The 21,227-nt window shown below is 34.4% G+C and overlaps 1 protein-coding gene across 1 annotated transcript; it reads right to left on the reverse strand.

The window, feature by feature from the left end:
* Positions 1 to 894: 894 nt before the first annotated feature.
* On the reverse strand, positions 895 to 20,200 carry LOC127430777 (protein ERGIC-53-like). The gene is made up of 13 exons (XM_051680829.1): positions 20,001 to 20,200; positions 17,933 to 18,087; positions 15,331 to 15,438; positions 13,841 to 13,902; positions 13,066 to 13,165; positions 12,533 to 12,656; positions 10,448 to 10,506; positions 10,126 to 10,258; positions 9,167 to 9,354; positions 8,445 to 8,515; positions 3,712 to 3,871; positions 3,151 to 3,272; positions 895 to 2,881 (listed from the first exon to the last, which is right to left on the reverse strand). The coding sequence occupies exons 1-13, from the start codon at positions 20,191 to 20,193 to the stop codon at positions 2,845 to 2,847; spliced, it is 1,512 nt and encodes a 503-aa protein (XP_051536789.1). The 5' UTR covers positions 20,194 to 20,200; the 3' UTR covers positions 895 to 2,844.
* Positions 20,201 to 21,227: the final 1,027 nt, after the last annotated feature.

The following is a 21,227-nucleotide window of genomic DNA, read 5'->3' on the forward strand; positions in this document are numbered from 1 at the left end:
CTTTAAGTTTTGGACTTGCATAGCAATAGATTGATGCTTTCATTAGCAAAGCACCACTATTAAGGATTTGAGGTTGAACATAAAAAGCAAAAATGTGCTTCTATGAATGCACCATTATATGTACACTAAATTGAACACCAGCTTTTAACATGATCTGCCAAAAAGCCAATAGGCTGTTACTGGATTAGACAACTCCGTTTCAATACATCCTTTATATACAAATGCCTATACAGTTTTCAGAACATTACAGATTGCAACCGCTTCTATTCACTATTGACAAAAAGCCAACATGCAATCAGTTGTTTACGATGATTGGAGCTGAATAAAGGTGGAGAAAGTATGTTAAAGCTCTGTGTCTCTGATCTAATCCCTAACAATGGCCTGGGTCATACAAGCTTCCATAGAGCAGTACTATAGCTCTCAGCTGGGTTCCTAACATAATCCTCCGCATGAGGCCGCCACTGTCAGACAGAGTTACATCTACAGCTTCTGACTTCTGCCTCTCATTTAGACCGTGTGAGCTGAGAATTTATATTTCAAAATATTCTTATAGTAGGCAGAGTTGGCCTAAGGTTGAAAAGTTGCACATTGTAAAATCATCATTGAACTGATTTGTGATTGTTAAAAGAGATTTAGATTTTGGAAAGATTAGTTCATTAAACGGCCATGAAATGAACCCCTGCATTTATGGCGATGGATCTTATTTGGTTTCTGTGTAACAGCAAAATATCATATGGGACATTGTTAGGAAACTGTGCCATTTGTGTGCTGATGACTGACTGCTGATATAACTAACAGGATACTGAACTTCATATTGTTCATGAGCAAGTCACATTATCTGATAAATGTAACTCTACTTAGTGTGTAGTTCAAAATAACTTCCTAAATAAAACCTAAAATTTGTTTTTTTAATATTTTTCATTGGAATATCAGCTCAATTAACATACATTAATATTACATTTTAATGTGCCTTTTATGTGCATTATATTAAAAACACAAGAAAACTAGCTGTAGAAATGTGTTGCCAGAGCAATGATATTTGAAAATGTCTAATAAGGCCATTATAAGGAATTCTTTGCACATTTGAAATTTAACAGGGTTGGCACAAAGCATGTTTTGAAAGAGGAATGCATTGGTTATTATTAATATTCAATAAAAATAAATCTCATACAAGGCACACAGACACAGAGTTATCCTAGAATTTACTCATCTATTCAAATAAAAAATATACCAATTCCAAATGTATTGTGATGGGGTTGTGTCTCTGGTGGTCTCCCATTGTCTATGGCAGTTACTTTAGACCAGAGGTGAGAAAATACGATTTTAGGAAAGTTAAGCAGTAATCATTGAAATTAAGAAAAACTTATAAAAAAATAAATAAAAAATCCTGCAATTTTCTGGCACAAATGGTACAGTTGGTGGCACAGAATGACCCATAGACACAAATTTAAACTCATCATGTTACATGATGTTAAAAGCACTCCTAAAGGGCTGTTCACATGTTTCTTGCATCCATCTGTGCTGTTTTTTTTTTTTTTTTCTCCCAATTTGGAATGCCCAATTCCCAATGCGCTCTAAGTCCTCGTGGTCGCATAGTGATTCGCCTCAGTCCGGGTGGCGGAGGACGAATCCCAGTTGCCTCCGCGTCTGAGACCGTCAACCCACGCATCTTATCACGTGGCTTGTTGAGCACGTTGCCATGGAGACAAAGCACGTGTGGAGGCTTCACGCCATCCACCGTGGCAACCACGCTCAACTCACCACGCGCCCCACCAAGAACGAACCACATTATAGCGACCACAAGGAGGTTACCCTATGTGACTCTACCCTCCCTAGCAATCGGGCCAATTTGGTTGCTTAGGAGACCTGGCTGGAGTCACTCAGAATGCCCTGGGATTCGAACTAGCGAACTCCAGGTGTGGTAAGCAGCGTATTTTACCACTGAGCTACCCAGGCCCCCCATCTGTGCTGCTTTTTAAATTAATTGCTTTTCTATGCAAAATGTGCTATGATCGCTGTGCCACACCTCGCTGTTTTTTCAGCATCTCACGCATGAGCGGTGCATTTCTAAAATGCAGTGTAAAGTTAAAAAGAACTATAAAACTTTGTAAAACATGTCTTGAGACACCTGCATACTGTTCCACTCATTGCACTGCATCTAGCTTTTTCTTCTTTTTTAACACAAGAACGTGTTTGGTCTGAACAGCCCCCAAAGTGAACATTCCAACATTACAAAATTTTTTGGTTTGCTCCAAGTTGACAGAATGAGAAACACGGAATGGTCATCCTAGTGTTTTATGTAAATTGTTTGAGAAGAAAAACACTTTTTCCATGTTTTAAAGATTCAATGCACATTCACATTTGGGGTGCTTGTTTCCACCAATACAATTAGGCTCTAACACTTTTGTAAGAACGAAAGAAAAAAACTAAAAAAATAATCAGCCTTTTTGTAAAGGTTGTAAATGTGCTTTAACCTATTTCAGCATTTTTTACCACAGTTCAGAACGTGCCCGGGGACAGTGATTGAGTTCTTTAAATGATTCTTAGGGCCAATATTCAAATGCAAATATAATGTCTATATAAGGAATATATTAAATCATATTTGGTAATCTTCAGTCAAAAATGTCTTACAAACTTGGAAAAAGAGCAGCCATTCAAATTCTGTACAAATCTGATCAAATTAAAAATCAAGAAATAAAAAGAAAAGAAAAATCCTCAAACTAAATAGTTTAGTTTTCAAGTATAATAATTTACAGTTTGCAAACAGAAAAAAACAAAAACTGAAAATTAACAAAAATGGACAATTCCTCATGTAAATGTTGTGCTATCAAGATCACCGTTTCATCAAAAGAACTTCTTAGCTGCTGCTTCCTGTTGACTCCTGGAAGACGAAAAAGACAAGCAAGCCTCAGTCACCGTTCACTTTTATTGTGTCCCTTTTCATTTTGATTGATCTCTATCTTGCTTTTTCATTATGTGAACAAGAGATCCTTTAATTGAGTAACTACTGAAACGTCTGATGCATTTTCAGAAACATGAAACAATTAGCAAGGCCTTCAATCAAAAAGACCAATAAGAAAGGAGTGATAGGCAATATTAAAAGGAGCTTTGTACGGGGTGAAGAACACAGCGACATGAAAACTCACTCACTTGTACATAACATAGCCAAAGAAGACGAGGGACTGAATGACGATGAAGATCACAAAGTGTGTGGTGGAGAGGCAGCTGGGTAATGGAGGAAGTTCAGGACAATTCATCTTTTCTGCAGGATTCTATAGATCATGGGGGGGGAATTATATTTATTATTATTTTTACATTTATTACACATCTCTCAGGATATCCTGATTCTGATTGGTCAATCGCTGCATTTACAGTAAAATATTTTTGTATAAAGACCATATCACTCTGGTCTTTTTCTTCCCACATAATAAACTCAAAAAATGTAATGTCCAATTATTTATTTGTGAATAACTGTGTAATAAGTGCAACAAAATAACCCCCTTCTGCATAAATACAAGGCCCCTCTGCTTAACTTCGGGGTCCTGATCGCCCTGTGAGGGTTTATTTTGTTATAATGACCAGATAACTGTACATTATCCCTCTCTTATGCAACATTAATTTGACAGGTGATCTATTGTGTGCTTTTTGTCAGCTAAGCCACACGCATCCCATGCTATAGACGCATTGTCTTCATTAGAAATGCAGCCTCACCGCATTTTTCTGATTTATATGTTCGATGTTCCTCTTGACCACATGTAAATGCTCTTTGATGTCATTGAAGTGCTGGATTGTCTCATATGATCCCAGGCCGCCTGTGTTACCCTGCTGTTGACCCACTGCTAACTGCTTCAGCGAGCCTGCCAATGAATTCCTACAAACCACAAAACAACATTAAAACAACATAAGTGCAATTCTTCATTAACTACCCTCACACTGAAAAATACACTCATGAATCTAAAGAGGATTGAGCCAGAAGACACGTGCAATGATCAAATATTCAAGCAGGATATTGGTTAACATATTGAAAGTTCTCTCATGCCCTGTGCATGCCAGATGGCCAAGGCCTTAACAAAATGCCTGTTTATATAAATATACAGTGTCATACAAGAGGATCTTATCAGACAATCAATTCCTCTGAGACAGAGGGTCACACTTCTTAATCTGTGTTTTAAATGCCTAAAACAGGTTTAAGCTTGCAATATCTGATCTGATTCTTAAGATAAAGCTCTTGTTTTCTGGATTGAATGACATATTGCTCTTGCATAGACATGAATATGCAGGGAGATGATTTGCACTTGCTATCTTCACTCAAAGTAAAAGAAAACTTTCAGAAAACAACAGGGACAAAGACCGTTTTCGTCTTCAGACAAATTCTGTAGCTGCAATAAACATCTTGTCATAGCAAACACAGTTATTTTATTTGCTCATATCTCACTTTTCAATGTATAACATAATTAAGCAGAAGACTTGAAAAAAAAAAGTGAAAATTAATTCAATATATAAGAACAAGTGAATTCTGACATGTCATAACATCTGGTTAGGTATACCTGTAAATGATATCAGTGTCAGGTTTTCCAATTTATAATTTTGTTTCTGTTTAACAACCAAAATATTAAATGCTGGTTTGGATTGTTACCATGTTTTTTTTTTGTTTTTTTTTTGTCAAAGCATAAAACAATCTAAAAAGTCTATAATAAAAAAATAAAAAATAAAAAAAAATCATAAAACAAAAACCTAACAAAACCATAAAAGCATAAAGCAAACAAACCAAACACTGAAACAAATACCCCCCCCAAAAAAAAAACATTACAAAAAACCAAACAAAAAGTATAAAATAAACTAAAATAAATAACTATACAAAACAAAACAAAAAGCAGAAAACAAACCAAAATAAATACAAAAAACCCTAAAAGAAAAAACCCCCCGCTAAAATAAAAAGTCTAAAATAAAAATAAAAAAACACCACAAAACAAAAAAAATCATAAAACAAAAACCTAACAAAACCATAAAAGCATAAAACAAACAAACCAAACACCGAAACAAATACCCCCCCCCCCAAAAAAAAAAAAAAAACCCTAATAAAAAAAAAACCATTACAAAAACTCAATTATAACATAACCCAAAATTAATAAAACAACAAAAAGAAAAAACAAAACACAAACACAAAAAACAAACCAAAACAAAAAAAAGAACACTTAATGAGTACAGCAATGTCCAAGAAAAAATAAAATAAAAAATAAAATAAAAAATTAATGTGCAAAAAGAGATTTTGAATCAACAATTGTCAATATAATGCCATGATCTCCTTCATGCTCCTTAAATACAAAACCTAATAAATTCTGTTATTTTCTGTATACTATGAAAACTCACTGTCAGTGAAAAGTTTTGAGCTATTCTCTTGCCTCTAGTGGTTGCTTGATAGCACTGCAAGCAAAGTCTGGTGTCCCTGATTACATTGGCAAATGACTGCAACCAAGTTCTTTGGGCAAGAAAATCCCAATCTTAATATTACAGTGAATTGTCAAAATCTAATCTCTTAAGCCTCCTTAACTCCCAAAAGGCCATATATCCTCCAGCTTCATATAAAAAAAATTAAATTACCCTGCTGCTCAAGCAAAAATGATTGCTAAATTAATCTTCCTAAAAACGTAGTCCCTTTCTTAAACATATTTCAGATGATTAAGACATACCCATTCAGGCCACGCCACGATTTTCCTCAAAGGGGACACTTTCATTTTATAAGCAGCATATTTAAAATGATTTTTAAAGATGGAATACTATACAATCTTTACATAAATGTATATTATATTATATATATATATATATATATATATATATATATATATAAAACACAGTACTGTGGAAAAGTCTTAGGCACAAAATATGTTTCACCAAAGCATCTGTCTTAAGATGGTTATTTATATCTTCAGCTTTAGCGTGTCAATAGGAAAAATAAATTTTACACTCCTTTTTTACAAAAGATTCCTTTTGTAAATAGAATAGTAGAACAAGGAGCCCTGCAACAGATGGTATGGCCCCCACAGAGTCCCCCACTGTCAGTCTGAGTTTACATGAAGAGACAGAAGCAGTTGAGACAGCCTAAATATATAGAAGAACTGTGTTGAATTCACCAAGACGCTTGGAACATCCTATCTGCCAACAACCAAGAAAAACTGTGTCCAGGTGTACCTAGGAGAATTGGTGCTATTTTAAAAGCAAAGGTGGTCACACCAAATATTGATTTAGCTTTTTTTATGTTTACTGGACATTGTATGACATTAATTGATAAATGAAAAATATTGATGGCATTATTTTTGAAGACATCCTCACTATGCAACATTTTTCACAAGTGCCTAAAACCTTTGCGCAGTACTGTATATAAATAAAATAAATTTAAATAAATGTTGTTAGGATTAACAATTCATAAAATACTTCAACAGTAACTAAAATATTTTAGTACGACTAAAATAAAACCAACCTAAGGGAATTTTGAAAACTAAGAAATTATGAAAAATGTAGCAAATTTCAGACAGAATCTCCAATTACTTTAGATACACTGAGAAGGGGCATTAAAAAAAAGTTTTGTCAGTTTGGTTGCCACATTTGCCTGTATAGTACGATTTATTTTAAACACAAAACCTTCTCTTATAATACACTGACATTTTTAATCGAAACAAGGTTAAGCCTGCAGTCTGCACATTAAAAGAGCAACGCCTGGCTTAACCTTTAAAATGGGGACATATCTTCAAACTTAGATAATTTAACTGCTTAACTTGCATTTTTTACTAGTCGTGTAATATCACAAGCGGTTGAACCCTATTTCTTTGGTTGTCATCTTCAAAATTCTAAGATGATTACTAGGATAAAAAAAAAAAAAAAAAACATATATGAAGGGACGGACAATTTGAAAACGTTAAGTCATAAGTACAGACTCCTTGGGGAATTATAAAGACAAGAAAGCAATCAGAAGCTGACCGTGTTTTCACTGGTGTATGATGGATATATATTTAAAGAATCGCATCTAATCCGTCAAACAGAAGCCCATAAGGAGCCTAAACAAAATCAAATTTGTTTCTTAAGGGGGGAAAAAAAAAATTAGACACAAATCTCCCTCGAGGCAAAAAAGTGAACATTTAGTAACCCTCATAATCTTTATCCACTTCAAATGACCTATATGACGGAGAAAGACGTATTGGCCCTCAGACAAGTAATTTTGTTGGGTTAAGATGAGGCAAATGAAATTATGATTAAAAAGAAAAAAAGTCAAGATTTTTATATGAATGTAATCCATAAGATGAATATGATCAGTTGAGCATTTGTGGACCAAACGGCATTTAAATACGTGCACCAAATAGGATTAGCCTAAATGAACAATCGACACAGATTACTGATCTTTTCAACGTCTTGCCGACAATAGGACAACAAATGTGACCTCAACTGCACTTTTAATGAAAACTGCTGTATTTTTTACTCAACCAACAGCGATATAAATGCAATATTTGCATATTTGCTCAATTGATCAATTACTCACCCTCGTGTTGTACCAAACCCGCACAACGTGCTTTATTTCATGGAATATAAAAGGAGACGTTAGGCAGAATGACAGCCTCAGTCGCTTTTATTGTATGGGGGAAATAAATTGGAATAAAAATGTCTCCTTGCGTTCCATGGGGAAGAAAAAGTCATATGGGTTTGAAATGGCATAACGGTAAGAAAATGACAATTTTCATTTTTCAGCAAACTAACCCTTTAAGTCTTCTTTTTAAAAACGCTGTATAGAATTTAATTGGGTTGTTAAGAGTCGGAAAACAATGCACTTATCTGTAAAAATACTCTTAATCTAAAATACATCCGTTACGTACAAATCTCTTGGTTAAATCCAAAACCTAAAAAAAACAAACAATTGGTTTACCAATCATTATACTGCATTTTAATCACATCAGAGGTAAAGAGTTGTAAAAACTCTCAACAACAACAACAACAACAAAAAAGTCTTTTGTTGGCTAATCCTCTACTTGCACAGTAAAGAGTTTTAAATGCTGTGTTTTGGGATCTAATCTCAAAGACTTATGTTTGATTTTGGCATTGTACTTTAATCCTTGTTCGTCTACACCTAGCTTTACAAACACCTGGAATGAAAACAAACAACTGTCCACAAAACAAACAAAAAAACAATGCTGACATTAAAGAGGCTGAAAGAAAATAACAAATAAAATGTATCTAATCTGGATTTAACAAGGAACATCTTTAGACCTTCATGTAACGACACAACAAAACCTAATCTGTTCCGTTGTTTAGTCTTTTGCAAATGCATGTAATGCACCAATGCCTCGGGATTTACTCCGGGATTGCACAAGATTTAAGGCTTTAATGGCTGAGAATTTTCGGCAATTTTATCCAGTCTTTTTTGGGGTAGGAGAATAATATTTTCCTTGGGGACTTACCTTACTTCATTAAGGTTTCTCAGAACTTCCTGTTGTGTGTTGATAATCGTTTCCATTTCATGACTGGGAGCCTAAATATAGCAAGTAAACTATTAATTAGGTTGGAGGACAGTTCAGAACATTAATTACATTATCTCTCGTGTTTAAATCAATCATTCAATATAAGACATTGACACTTTTGGTGCTTCACAACTTCATAAAGTGACATTGTTTTGTCAAAGGTGTAAGACTAGGTCTCTACCATTGAAATATATTACATTTTATGAAGCCTTAGGATTGGATCTTGGACAACTGAGTTTCTTTAATGAATCTGACTCAAGACTAAGGTGGACAAACACATGCCACATCAGGACAATCAATATAAAAATCACTGGTGGTGAGCTTGCAGTGTCCAATACCATTTAAAATCCTTGTGCTTTATCAGATCAAACTAATCAGTGCTGATGTACTATATTTATAGTTGTTTTAACCAATCAGCATGTGATTTAGTATTACGTTTAGGATAGTTCTATACGCATTGTTTCTTTTAACATTTATATCGCATTTATCAAAAATCGACTCATAAATTAGGAAAAGCACATGTAATTTATCAGAAAGGAGACAACAATATTTCACAAGTAAACCAGAGTAGTACAAAAGCCAGATCTATTTATTGATAGGAAGTGCCTTTATTTATGGTTACGGAGTGTCGACTGTTTTAGAAGGAATTTTCCGTGTCCTACCTGTCCTGACTGTGCCTGCAATGCGCGTTTGGAGATCTCTTCTGAGATGACAGACACGTAACGGCGTTGTTCGTCCAGAATCATGGCCACCTGGCGATTCAACTGCTTGATTTCCATATGGATCCGATTCTGGCCCTCAAACACCTGACGGATCTCCTGGTCGTTCACGCTCTCATACAGGTCCTCAACTGCCAGAAGAGGAAATCATATGACAGCTGAAGATGTGCAAAAGATGTGTTTTTTCTTTAAGTATTTATAGATTTAGATTAGAACTAGAACCAAATCCGGTTTGTACTCTGCGGGTGACAATGGTAAGTGAACAGGTGAAACTCATGTTGAAACTAAATCAGCAGTTGGGCGTCATCGAAGCAATAAGTCACGAGTTTTTGAATTGTTGCGGCATGCCTAAAACCCCTTTAACTGTGGGGAAAATTACTGTAACACACAGCATTGAGTGTTTTATTGGTTTTATAAAACAGTACAAAAGCAACATGATCAAAAACATCAATAATAATTGAATTAATAATAATAATAATAATATTTAATAATTTAAATGTATACATTGTGTATGTATATGTTTACATTTCCATTTTAATTTATATTAAAACAATAAAAAAATATATTATTTTATTAATAATTATCACAATTTATTAGTGAAGTCACACACTTCTTTAGGCTAAATGTTGTCTGTTTGCCTTTTGTCAAACATCCAAATGTGGCTCATCCTATCAGATTTAAGAGCAGGAATGTGCATCATTGGAAATTTCTTGCTTATTTTACATCTGTGAATTCCGTGCAATACAGCTTCGTGTTCAGTCTTGACACACACACAAAACTCTTTTCCTAAAGTCTCTCTCGAGAAATCCAGCACATTTCTTCTAACCATAAACATGATGAAAGCTCAAAGCTGCATGCGAGTTTGAGGTCAAAACTTCAGACAGAACGAGAGAGCAACTCACTGGGCTGCCCCTGAACGTCAGGGTGCTCTTTCTGAAACTCCTCTTTCCTTTTGTCCAGCTCTTGTTGGAAATTCTCAAATTCCTCCTGGTACTTGTCCTTCTCCTCTTTGGGAATCTCTTTTTCAGGGGGAGGCTTCATAGAAACACACAAAACACACATTCAGAGCAAATCACGCACATAGACACACTTACGCATACTCCAATTATAATGAACAAGAGGAGTGGAGTAAGAGGCGGACACTTATGAAATAAGTATGGCGGATTCTTTTTAATCATACTTAAATGTGTGTGTGTGTGTGTGTGTAGGAAGTAAAATGTGTACCAGATTCTGCCCGGGCTCAGTAAGTCTGAACACCAAAAATGACAGCACATCATGGTCATCTGTGGAGAGAGAGAGAAAAAAAAAAAAAAAAAAAAAAAGAGTTTTATTTTATTAAATGACTTGATTAATGGCAAAAGTGATTCACTTAATCTGCATTCACCTCATTTATTCAATTATTATTTACTGAGTTATTTCAACTAGCTATTATTTTTTTTTTTAAACTAGCTAATTAGTTAAGTAACTAGCACATCACGGTCAAATGTGGAAAAAACTCATTTGATGAACTTTATTTCAACACTAGTTGAACAATTTATTAGTTTAACTTGTTAAACTACCAGGATAATATGATTAGTTTAATTAGCAAAATAAACCCTTTTTCAGGACACTGTATTTTAAAGATAATTTTGTAAAAATCCAAATAACTTTACAGATCTTTATTGTAAAGGGTTTAAACAATGTTTTCCATGCTTGTTCAATGAACCATAAACAATTAATGAACATGCACCTGTGGAGCGGTCATTAAGACACTAACAGTTTACAGATGGTAGGCAATTAAGGTCAAAGTAATAAAAGCTTAGGACACTAAAGAGACCTTTCTACTGACTCTTAAAAACACCAAAAGAAAGATGCCCAGGGTCCCTGCTCATCTGCGTGAACGTGCCTTAGGCATGCTGCATGGAGGCATGAGGACTGCAGATGTGGCCAGGGCAATAAATTGCAATGTCCGTACTGAGAGATGCCTAAGACAGCGCTACAGGGATACAGGAAGGACAGCTGATCGTCCTGGCAGTGGCAGACCACATGTAACAACACCTGCACAGGATCGGTACATCCGAATATCACAGCTGCGGGACAGGTACAGGGTGGCAACAACAACTGCCCGAGTTACACCAGGAATGCACAATCCCTCCATCAGTGCTCAGACTGTCCGCAATATGCTGAGAGAGGCTGGACTGAGGGCTTGTAGGCTTGTTGTAAGTCAGGTCCTTACCAGACATCACCGGCAACAACGTCGCCTATGGGCACAAACCCACCTTCTCTGGACCAGACAGGACAGGCAAAAAGTGCTCTTCACTGACGAGTCGTGGTTTTGTCTCACCAGGGGTGATGGTCGGACTCGCGATTATCGTCAAAGGAATGAGCGTTACACTGAGGCCTGTACTCTGTAGCGGGACCGATTTGGAGGTGGAGGGTCTGTCATGGTCTGTGGCGGTGTGTCACAGCATCATCAGACTGAGCTTGTTGTCATTGCAGGCAATCTCAAAGCTGTGCGTTACAAAGAAGACATCCTCCTCCTTCATGTGGTACCCTTCCTGCAGGCTCATCCTGACATGACCCTCCAGCATGACAATGCCACCAGCCATACTGCTCGTTCTGTGCGTGATTTCCCGCAAGACAGTAATGTCAGTGTTCTGCCATGGCCAGCGAACAGCCCGGATCTCAATCCCATTGAGCACGTCTGGGACCTGTTGGATCGGAGGGTGAGGGCTAGGGACATTCCCCCCAGAAATGTCCAGGAACTTGCAAGTGCCTTGGTGGAAGAGTGGGGTAACATCTCACAGCAAGAACTGGCAAATCTGGTGCAGTCCATGAGGAGGAGATGCACTGCAGTACTTAATGCAGCTGGTGGCCACACCAGATACTGACTGTTACTTTTGATTTTGACCCCCCCCCCCCCTCTTTGTTCAGGGACACATTATTCCATTTCTGTTAGTCACATGTCTGTGAAACTTGTTCAGTTTGTGTCTTAGTTGTTGAATCCTTTTATGTTCATACAAATATTTACACATGTTAAGTTTGCTGAAAATAAATGCAGTTGAAAGTGAGAGGACTTTTTTTTTGCTGAGTTTATTTGGACTAGTTAGTTTAACTTTTTTTCTAGTTAATTTTATAAGCTAATTATCTGAATTAGTTTGACTAGTTAAACTAATAACATTTCCCTAGTTAAATCAAACTGGTTTCTTCCTCAGCATAGACTAATGTCTATTAACTATGCAATATTTTTTTTTTTACTTTTCTTTGTGGGTCAAATTTCAACCAAAAAGATTTAAAATTAGACATCTAAAGACAGAAAATGAGTGATACCTGCAAGTCCACCAGTGGCTGCAGAGATGCCAAAGTATCCAGTACCAGGAATGATCATGTTCTCAACTTTAGTGCAGAACTCATAGTCGTCTTTATCAGGAGTGAAGCCGTTATTAATGAAAACCTGAAACATTTGAGAGTATTCAGAGTTCACTTTAGTAAATCACATGAGGCTTGGAGATTTCAAAACGTTTTGTATTTTCATTTCGATAGTTAAACTCATTTCTAAAAGGGTGAAATTGGTACACTTTTTGACATTCAGGCCCAATTGGCCTGAATTCACCCAACTAACAGCATGTAAGTTTGAGGAGTAACCATCACCAAATGTACATTGATCTAAGGTTTTGATGTATACTTACAATACAAGATTCACCAAAATACCAAAAAAAATACACCGAAAAAATCCATATATTTATAATGCTATAGGATATTGTATCATGGAGGACAAAATCTCATTTACAGTCATTTGTTAAGCTTTCATCTATTTGGATCTTTATTTTTGGTTATATGATGATATAAACAGGCATCCTTACCGATAATGTTTGCTTGTAGTAGATGATTTTGGCACGTACAGGGTAGGGTTTGTTCCTGAAATCTCTAAGGCATGTACCCAGAGACTGGGTTGTCCCATCACTACAAGGAAAAAAATAATCAAATACACACATAGCGCCAAAAAAAAAAAAAAAAAAAAAAAAAGGAAGAAAAGGTAACAATTAACAATAAAGTTCTATACATTAACAGTAGTTAATGCATTAGGTATTACAACCAATTAACAATATATATTTTTAATAATATTCATCTTAATTTATGAATTTAAAATTGTTCCTTGTTAGTAGTAATGCATTAACTAATGTTAACATTCACTAGTACATTTTTGTGAATATGTTGAAATGAACATTAACCATGAATATTAAGTGCAGCAAGTGTTGTTTATTGTTAGCTCATCTTAACTAATGTTAATTTCCTTTCCAAATGTGTCATTTTGAACACACATAAACAAAAAGCTGAATTTTTGATGGCTATTCAGATCCCTCTGAAAATGTAATACAAATCAGGATGAAATAAACCTAAATATTAAAATCAATTAAATTAAGTTCTGTGAACATGCAGTCTATTTCAACACATATGCTGCTGTCAGCTCCGTCCCACTGGCTCACAGATCTAATTTAATGCTTTCACTGTTCCTGCACTCAAATTAGGACAGACAGAGGATTAGACTCTCTCTCACAAATAATCATATTTTCTAATCTCCTTTGAGTTGTAAAAAATGAGAGCACTGATGTCAGCAAGGAGGATATGTTTACTTACTTCTGATGATCATAAACAAGTTTTCCATTGTTACCCACCACCAGGACAGTGGGGTTATTTTTCTACAATGGCCAGGTCACACAGGAGAGAGAGACATAATCCTTATTTAGTACACGGGGCACACAAAACAAATCTACTGAGGTACTTTGATGTTTTTTCCTGAGGCAAAAGCACAACAGATAACCATAATCCTTTGATAAATACATATTTACATCCACCTTGTTGTTTTGTAACCTTTATGTTTTGTCTGAAAAATGCACCTCATTTAAAATTAAAGTCTATTGGACCATTTTACTGACTCAGCCAATGGATTAACAAAAAAATTTCTTTCCATAACCAAATCATTTCTGATAATGTTTTCTAATACTGAACTAACTTAATTCATCAAACAATTTTGATATTTGTCCCTGAGATAAAAGCACAACAGATAATCACAATCCTTTGGAAAATACAGCTTGTTGTTTACTCACCTTGATGTTTTGTCCAGAAAATACACATTTTAAAACAAACAACTCGACTGTTTTACTGACACAAACAAGGACTGACAAACTAACTTAATTCAACAAACAATTTCTGCAATTTCCCCTCCCATTGCGATAAATAAAGTTTACTCTACTTTTATTCAAATATAAAAGTATAAACTAAATTAGCATCTTAAACATAACAATAAACATTTATAAACATCTTAAAAAGCAAGAGTCACAATCAGGCTCAGAATCAAATCTAAACTAAATAAAAAAGGCATTTTGCACATATAATATAATATGATATAATACAAAAAATTAAGGAAATTAGTTATAATAAAGAATGAGTAATTGTTTCAAAACTTTTGTCTGGCAGTGTATGTTGCAGTTTTATTCACCCAAAAATGTATACGCAGTTGTTTTTAATCAAAATTGGCAATTATCTATGCAATTGTTTTTTTTAATATAAAAAAGTGAAAACTATTACGCAACTTTCTTAACACAAAGCAATTTTTTATGCAACTGCTTTTAATATAAAAACTGTGATATTTTCTGCGCAATTGCTTTTAATATAAAAACTGTGATATTTTCTGCTCAATTGCTTTTAATATAAAAAAAACTGATATTTTCTGCGCAATTGCTTTTAATATAAAAAAACTGATATTTTCTGCGCAATTGCTTTTAATATAAAAAAACTGTGATATTTTCTGCGCAATTGCTTTTAATATAAAAAAAACTGTGATATTTTCTGCGCAATTGCTTTTAATATAAAAACTGATATTTTCTGCTGTTGCTTTTAATATAAAAAACGGTGATATTTTCTGCGCAATTGCTTTTAATATAAAAAACTGTGATATTTTCTATGCAATTGTTTTTAAATATATATCTATATATATATATATAGCTTATTTTCTTGTCACAGTAATATATTATATTCAGGCCTGTTAGAAAACTTTAAAGCAATAACCAACAACTCTACTTGATGCTGCTTTAATGGTATATAAAATAATAATTGTGTGCATTCACCTTTCCATCATTATCAAATGAGTCGAAGAATATTCCCACGCCGTTCCACCGATCGGCGGCCCCGTACACAGGGCCATCAAAACCTTGAGCAGTCGTGAACCATATGGCCTACAGAAGACACGCACACACACACACATTTCAGTTAGCATGGGTAATTTGATAAGTGGTGCTTGAGATCCGTGTGGTCTGCTCCACTGGACTGAAGAAAAATTCAAAGAAAGTAATGTTACTTGTACAAAACCATAATACAATTACTAATTCTACACTGCAAATGTGTCCAACAACTTGCATGAATATATCAAGGCTGACCTATGGACACTTGTCCTGATAAAATGATTTCTTCTGTGAAACAGAAGTGCCTCCCACTTGCGATAAGATGAAATATCTGAAACTCGTAATTGTTATCAAATCAAGGAAACTAGATTGTGTGTAAGTTGAGGTTGTATAGTGCAGAGGAATGCAGCCACACTAAATGAGTTCATGTGACCCATGAAAAGGGGAAGTTAAAATATGTGAGATGAAGTTGTGAATATACCACCAAACAAATCAGTTAAACTGCAGAACTACCCCTTTAAGTGTGAGCAGTAGTAATAGTGATGCTTGCCTTACACGCACCACTAATTACAGCACACATGACTTCATTCTCAGGAAGTGAGACCCGCTTTGCCTTCTTTCAGTGCTGATGACTTCATAAATATATTTCAATAGTCTTCCCTGATCTGCCCTACCAGTACATTGGGTGTCCTTCACATGCCAATTACTAAGGCCATAATATTGTGTAAATGCAATTGTCTGTGCGCGCTGATGGACAGATGCATGTTTTCAAGTTACGAATGGCTGCTTGTTTTTTTTTTTTTACCTACACGCAGGGTGTTTTGAAAGGATTATTAAGATAAAGGGTGTCACTAAACAGTACTGAGGCGTGGTGAGCTGGAATGAAATGTTACACCACCTAAAACTAGGTCTAAATATGCAAATGTCTGCATTGTGTGCTAAAACAAATAATCTTTAAATGCCCCTAATGTCTGACAGTGGCAAAGCAACACAGATCACAATACCACCAAATACTTGACAAATACAGCAGTCTACCAGGCATCGCAAAAGACTTAGCCCACATCTTAGCAGAACTTTAGTAAGAGCATCAAAAGATTGAGAGCTATTACAACTGTGAGACTGTGACATAGCCTGTAGTCAGTGTTGGGTGTAATGCATTACTAAGCAGTTAATTACTGTAATTAAATTACTTTTTCATTTAATTACTCTTACTTTTTCAGTAACTGAATTACAGTTACTTCTGATGTACTTGTGTTAAATACTGTACTGACTCTAAAACAATTCTATATAAAACAATAGTGAATTTAAAATCGAAATATAACGTCTAATGTTAAAATGTATGTTTTCTAATTTAACGCTGCCCCCTTAAATTCTTTGGCCAGTTCATGAATAATTTATTTGATTTTATATGATTTATTTGAAAGAATTAAAAGAACGGTTTCATGTCTATCCTTGTGTTTTTCATCTGGTTGAGGTTGATAAGGGGTTTAGAAAGTAATTTGTAATAAGTAATGCAATTACTTTTCAGACAGAGTAATTAGTACAGTAATCTAATTACTCTGTAGATGTAATTAGTAGTTAGTAATTAATTACTTTTTTAGAGTAACGTACTCAACACTGCCTGTAGTGTACATTTACGTTCTACTGTATGCTTTTTCATCCTATGAAACTTACAGTACTAGGACTTGGCTTAAAGGAATAGTTCACCTAAAACTGACAATTCTGTCATAATTTACTCACCCTCATGTTGTGTCAAACCAATACGACTTTTATATGCAACAGGGATTTGAAGATTGCTAATGCTGCATTTTTTCCATACAACGAAAGTGAATGGTAACCGAGGATAACATTCTGCCTAACTTTTGTGCTCTGCCGAAGAAAGAACGAACATGACATTGCACAAATGATGATAGAATTGTCATTTTTTGGGTAAAGTAACCCTTAAGGTCACCCAGACCTGGATTATAGCCAGTGACACTAGTTTAGAGCCTTAACTCAAGGTTACCAAAACCTAAATGAGTCAAAATAATCCTAGCATAACCCTCCAGAGGCAGCAGGGTTAGATTCTGCTCTTTAACAGCACAACAGATTTCTAGTGCTTTGCCATAATCACTAGCCCGTTACTGCAACCGTTTGTTTTTGTATGTTTTTAAATGCTCAGAGCCAAAACTGTACAATCTAAACAAATCTAATTGAATTCTGTTGGATTTACTTAAAATATACTGTGTGTGTGTGTGTGTGTATATATATATATATATATATATATATATATATATATATATATATATATATATATATATATATACATACATATACACACACACACACACACACATACTCACAATTTTTCTTTTACTTTATGTATCAATTTAAGCTCACCTTATGATAAATATTTTGTGTTGTACATATTAATGCAACTTATCTAAAGCCAAAAATGTTATAAATATGTACATTTCTGAGTAGAAGCTATTACAGGTTATGGTTGTTAAACCAACTAATCGTTTTTTGTTTTTTTTTTCAATGTAATAAATATAATTTATTCTCTCACCAGCCCATCAGCTCCCATCCGTCCTCGTCCGGACACACGGAATGTCACTTCAGCCTCCCAGTTTTCAAAACTTACAGGTGATTTTGTCCATACTGAACCCTTCTGACTCCGCAAAGAAGGGGTGATTCGAATCTGATCTGAACTCGGAATGGCATCTGGAGTAAAGGATGAAATTATAAAATGATTGAATAAAATTGAATAAACAGATAAAGAACACATTTTAAATATATAATGATGACCGAACGGTTAGCTTTCAGGCTATCACGCTGATTTTCAAATCACAAAACCTTCTAGTAAAATATATGTCATGATTTAAGCTCTCAAATTTGAAGTGCAAGTTAGGAAAGCTAGTTTTTGATCCCCCAACAATGACCCGTAATGTGTGAAGGCAAAAGCCTAATACAGAAACTCTTCCTCTGGGCCAAAACTGAAACTACAGTAAAAGGAATATTCTGGGTTCAATACAAATTAAGCTCAATCAACAGCATTTGTGGCAAAATTTTGATTACCAAAAAAAAAAAATACTTTCGACTTGACCCTCCTTTTCTTTAAAACAAAGCAAAAACCGAGGTTACAGTGAGACACTTACAATGGAAGTGAATTGGGCCAATTTTTGGAGGTTTAAAGACTTACGTTTAAAAAATGTGAAGTTTATAATTTTATAAAAGCACTAACTTTAATTCTTCTGTTAAAACTTGTGTATTATTGGAGCTGTAAAGTTTTAGGGTTTACGCCATTAAGTCGTCATGGCAACGAAGTTGTTAAAAAAAAGGATATAACTTTACACAGAAAAGGCTAGTAAGTGATTTCATCACACTAAAATCACGTTAACATACATATTGTTTACGTTTTGTGTCTCTACTTTTGAAACAGTGGGTATTTAAATGTTTACATATTGTCCCATTTACTTCCATTGTAAGTGCCTCACTGTAACCCAGATTTTTGCTTTTTTTGTTGTTTTTTTTTTTGTTTTTTTTTAAGAAATGGAGGAGCAAATCTAAATACATTTTTATGGTAATAAACATTATGTAAAAAATGCTGTAGATTAACCTTAATTTGTACTGAACCTGGAATATTCCTTTAAGGTCACAAATGTTTCACATATGCTGCTGTATTCTGGGATAGCGCGTCCTTAAAACGTTCTGACATGTTAAAGTATTGAAACCTGTGTGCAACAAATACATCAGCTTACCTTATATTACTGTACATATTGAGCATTATTAGGCAAATGCATAATGCAAAATAGTAGTTACTTAGGCTGATTTAATCATTATCAGATGCCAGCGTGTAATATCTGGTTCATGCCAAATATAAGAGCAGTGATTTCCATGGCAGCATACTTCTAAATTGAGATAGCCCTAAATCTATTGAAATGGAACAACATAAAGGAAAGCACAGTTTTAACATAATCAGCATAGATCACTCTTTGCAAGCTAATATGAGAGAGTCAATAAGTGTTGTAACGAAGACCTTTGCTCTTCCCATGTGCCTAGACAGACTTGTTTAACCCTTTAGTAAAAAACTAGAGCCACAGATGTCTGAAGCCATTCAAAAGCAGACAGATTTTTATGTATACTGATAAAACTCCATGTGTCTCAGTTGTTCAGCTATATTTCTGTATAATGCTCGTGATTTTAACAATGTCTGCAGCATTATGCATCAAAAGTGACTATGTGAAACTAATAGGCTATCTGGACAAAATACATCAAATTTAATGTTTTAATGCAACACAATGTTGTTGATTTCTTCAACACATAAAAACACAACTGGCAAAACAACAAACAGATCAGATCAGACTTTGTATAATTTATTTCAACATATATTACAAATAACCATCAATAGCTGCTATTAATACAGGAGACCTCACATGCACAATCACTGCAAACCATCTTTCATTCAATAATGCAATTCTTGCACCACTCAAGTTCAGTTCATTTAAATGCAATTCCATCTAAACTTCACAATGCATTTAAAGCAAATGCCTGCGCATGGATTAAACATGCTGACACATAACAGACTGTAATACAGACTGATAAGATGAGGGAAAGATACCCATCCATAAACTTACTCCCAGTATGAACCCAGAATGGGATTCTTCCATCACTCTGTATCAAGTGCGGCCCTTTGAAACTGTATTTATACTCGAAGCGCCGGTGCGGCGTGTCTTCGGCAGGGTTGTCGGCAAGAACGGACTGAAATATTAAAGATATTAATAACAAACAGGCTTGAACTGCCTGGCACTTCGCTATGGGTAACGCCATGTTTCAGTCTGAGTGCTGACGTAGCGCAGAGAGGGGCGGGTATGACGGAAAACGCTGAAGGGCCAACAGGGCGCTCACTCATTGGCTGAGGGGCTTGATTGACACACGGGTGAAGCGCTGAATTTGCCTCGTTTCCACATGCTGACGATTGGATCACAAATGTGTCGTCCTATACAAAGTATACCATGGTAAGGATTATAATGCATGTCGGACCAGTTTCAAAAGGTTTCAGAATTTTTCTGTCATTTAGTTTAATTTCTCATGATACATGTAAAAAAAAAAGAAAAAAGAAAAGAAAAAGTCCTGATCATATTTAACGCAATATATATATATATATATACATATATATATATATATATATATATATATATATATATATATATATATATATATATATATACATACATATATACATATATATATATATAACCCGTATATATATATATATATATATATATATATATATATATATATATATATATATATATATATATACATACATATATACATATATATATATATAACCCGTATATATATATATATATATATATATATATATATATATATATATATATATATATATATAAAATTAAAAAATAAATAAAAAAAGAACATATGCTTAAAATTAAGACAGTTAAGCCTAACTATTGAGATTTTTTGCACTGTGACATTATTTTCAGGACACTTAAGCACATTCAGGACCCACATTCTCATGACCACAACATGTCCGGATGTTTCACTTTTACTGTTTATTGTTTTCAATTATGATTTTCATTACCATAACAGAGTAATTTTTTATTGTATTACAGTAAAAATGCTGTTGTGTAATGATTTTTTTATTTCAATTTGCAAAAATGAAAGGCAGAACCAATGAAATATATTATGAATATATAACTATTTAAATTATATATATATATATATATATATATATATATATATATATATATTCACATGACAGAAATGAGAATATCATAATGACCATCTTTTTATGCACTGAAGTAATTAGAAATGGGGGTAAAATGTGCATAACTGTA

Source organism: Myxocyprinus asiaticus, chromosome 40 (genome assembly GCF_019703515.2).
Source record: "Myxocyprinus asiaticus isolate MX2 ecotype Aquarium Trade chromosome 40, UBuf_Myxa_2, whole genome shotgun sequence".
Classification (NCBI taxonomy): Eukaryota; Metazoa; Chordata; class Actinopteri; order Cypriniformes; family Catostomidae; genus Myxocyprinus; species Myxocyprinus asiaticus.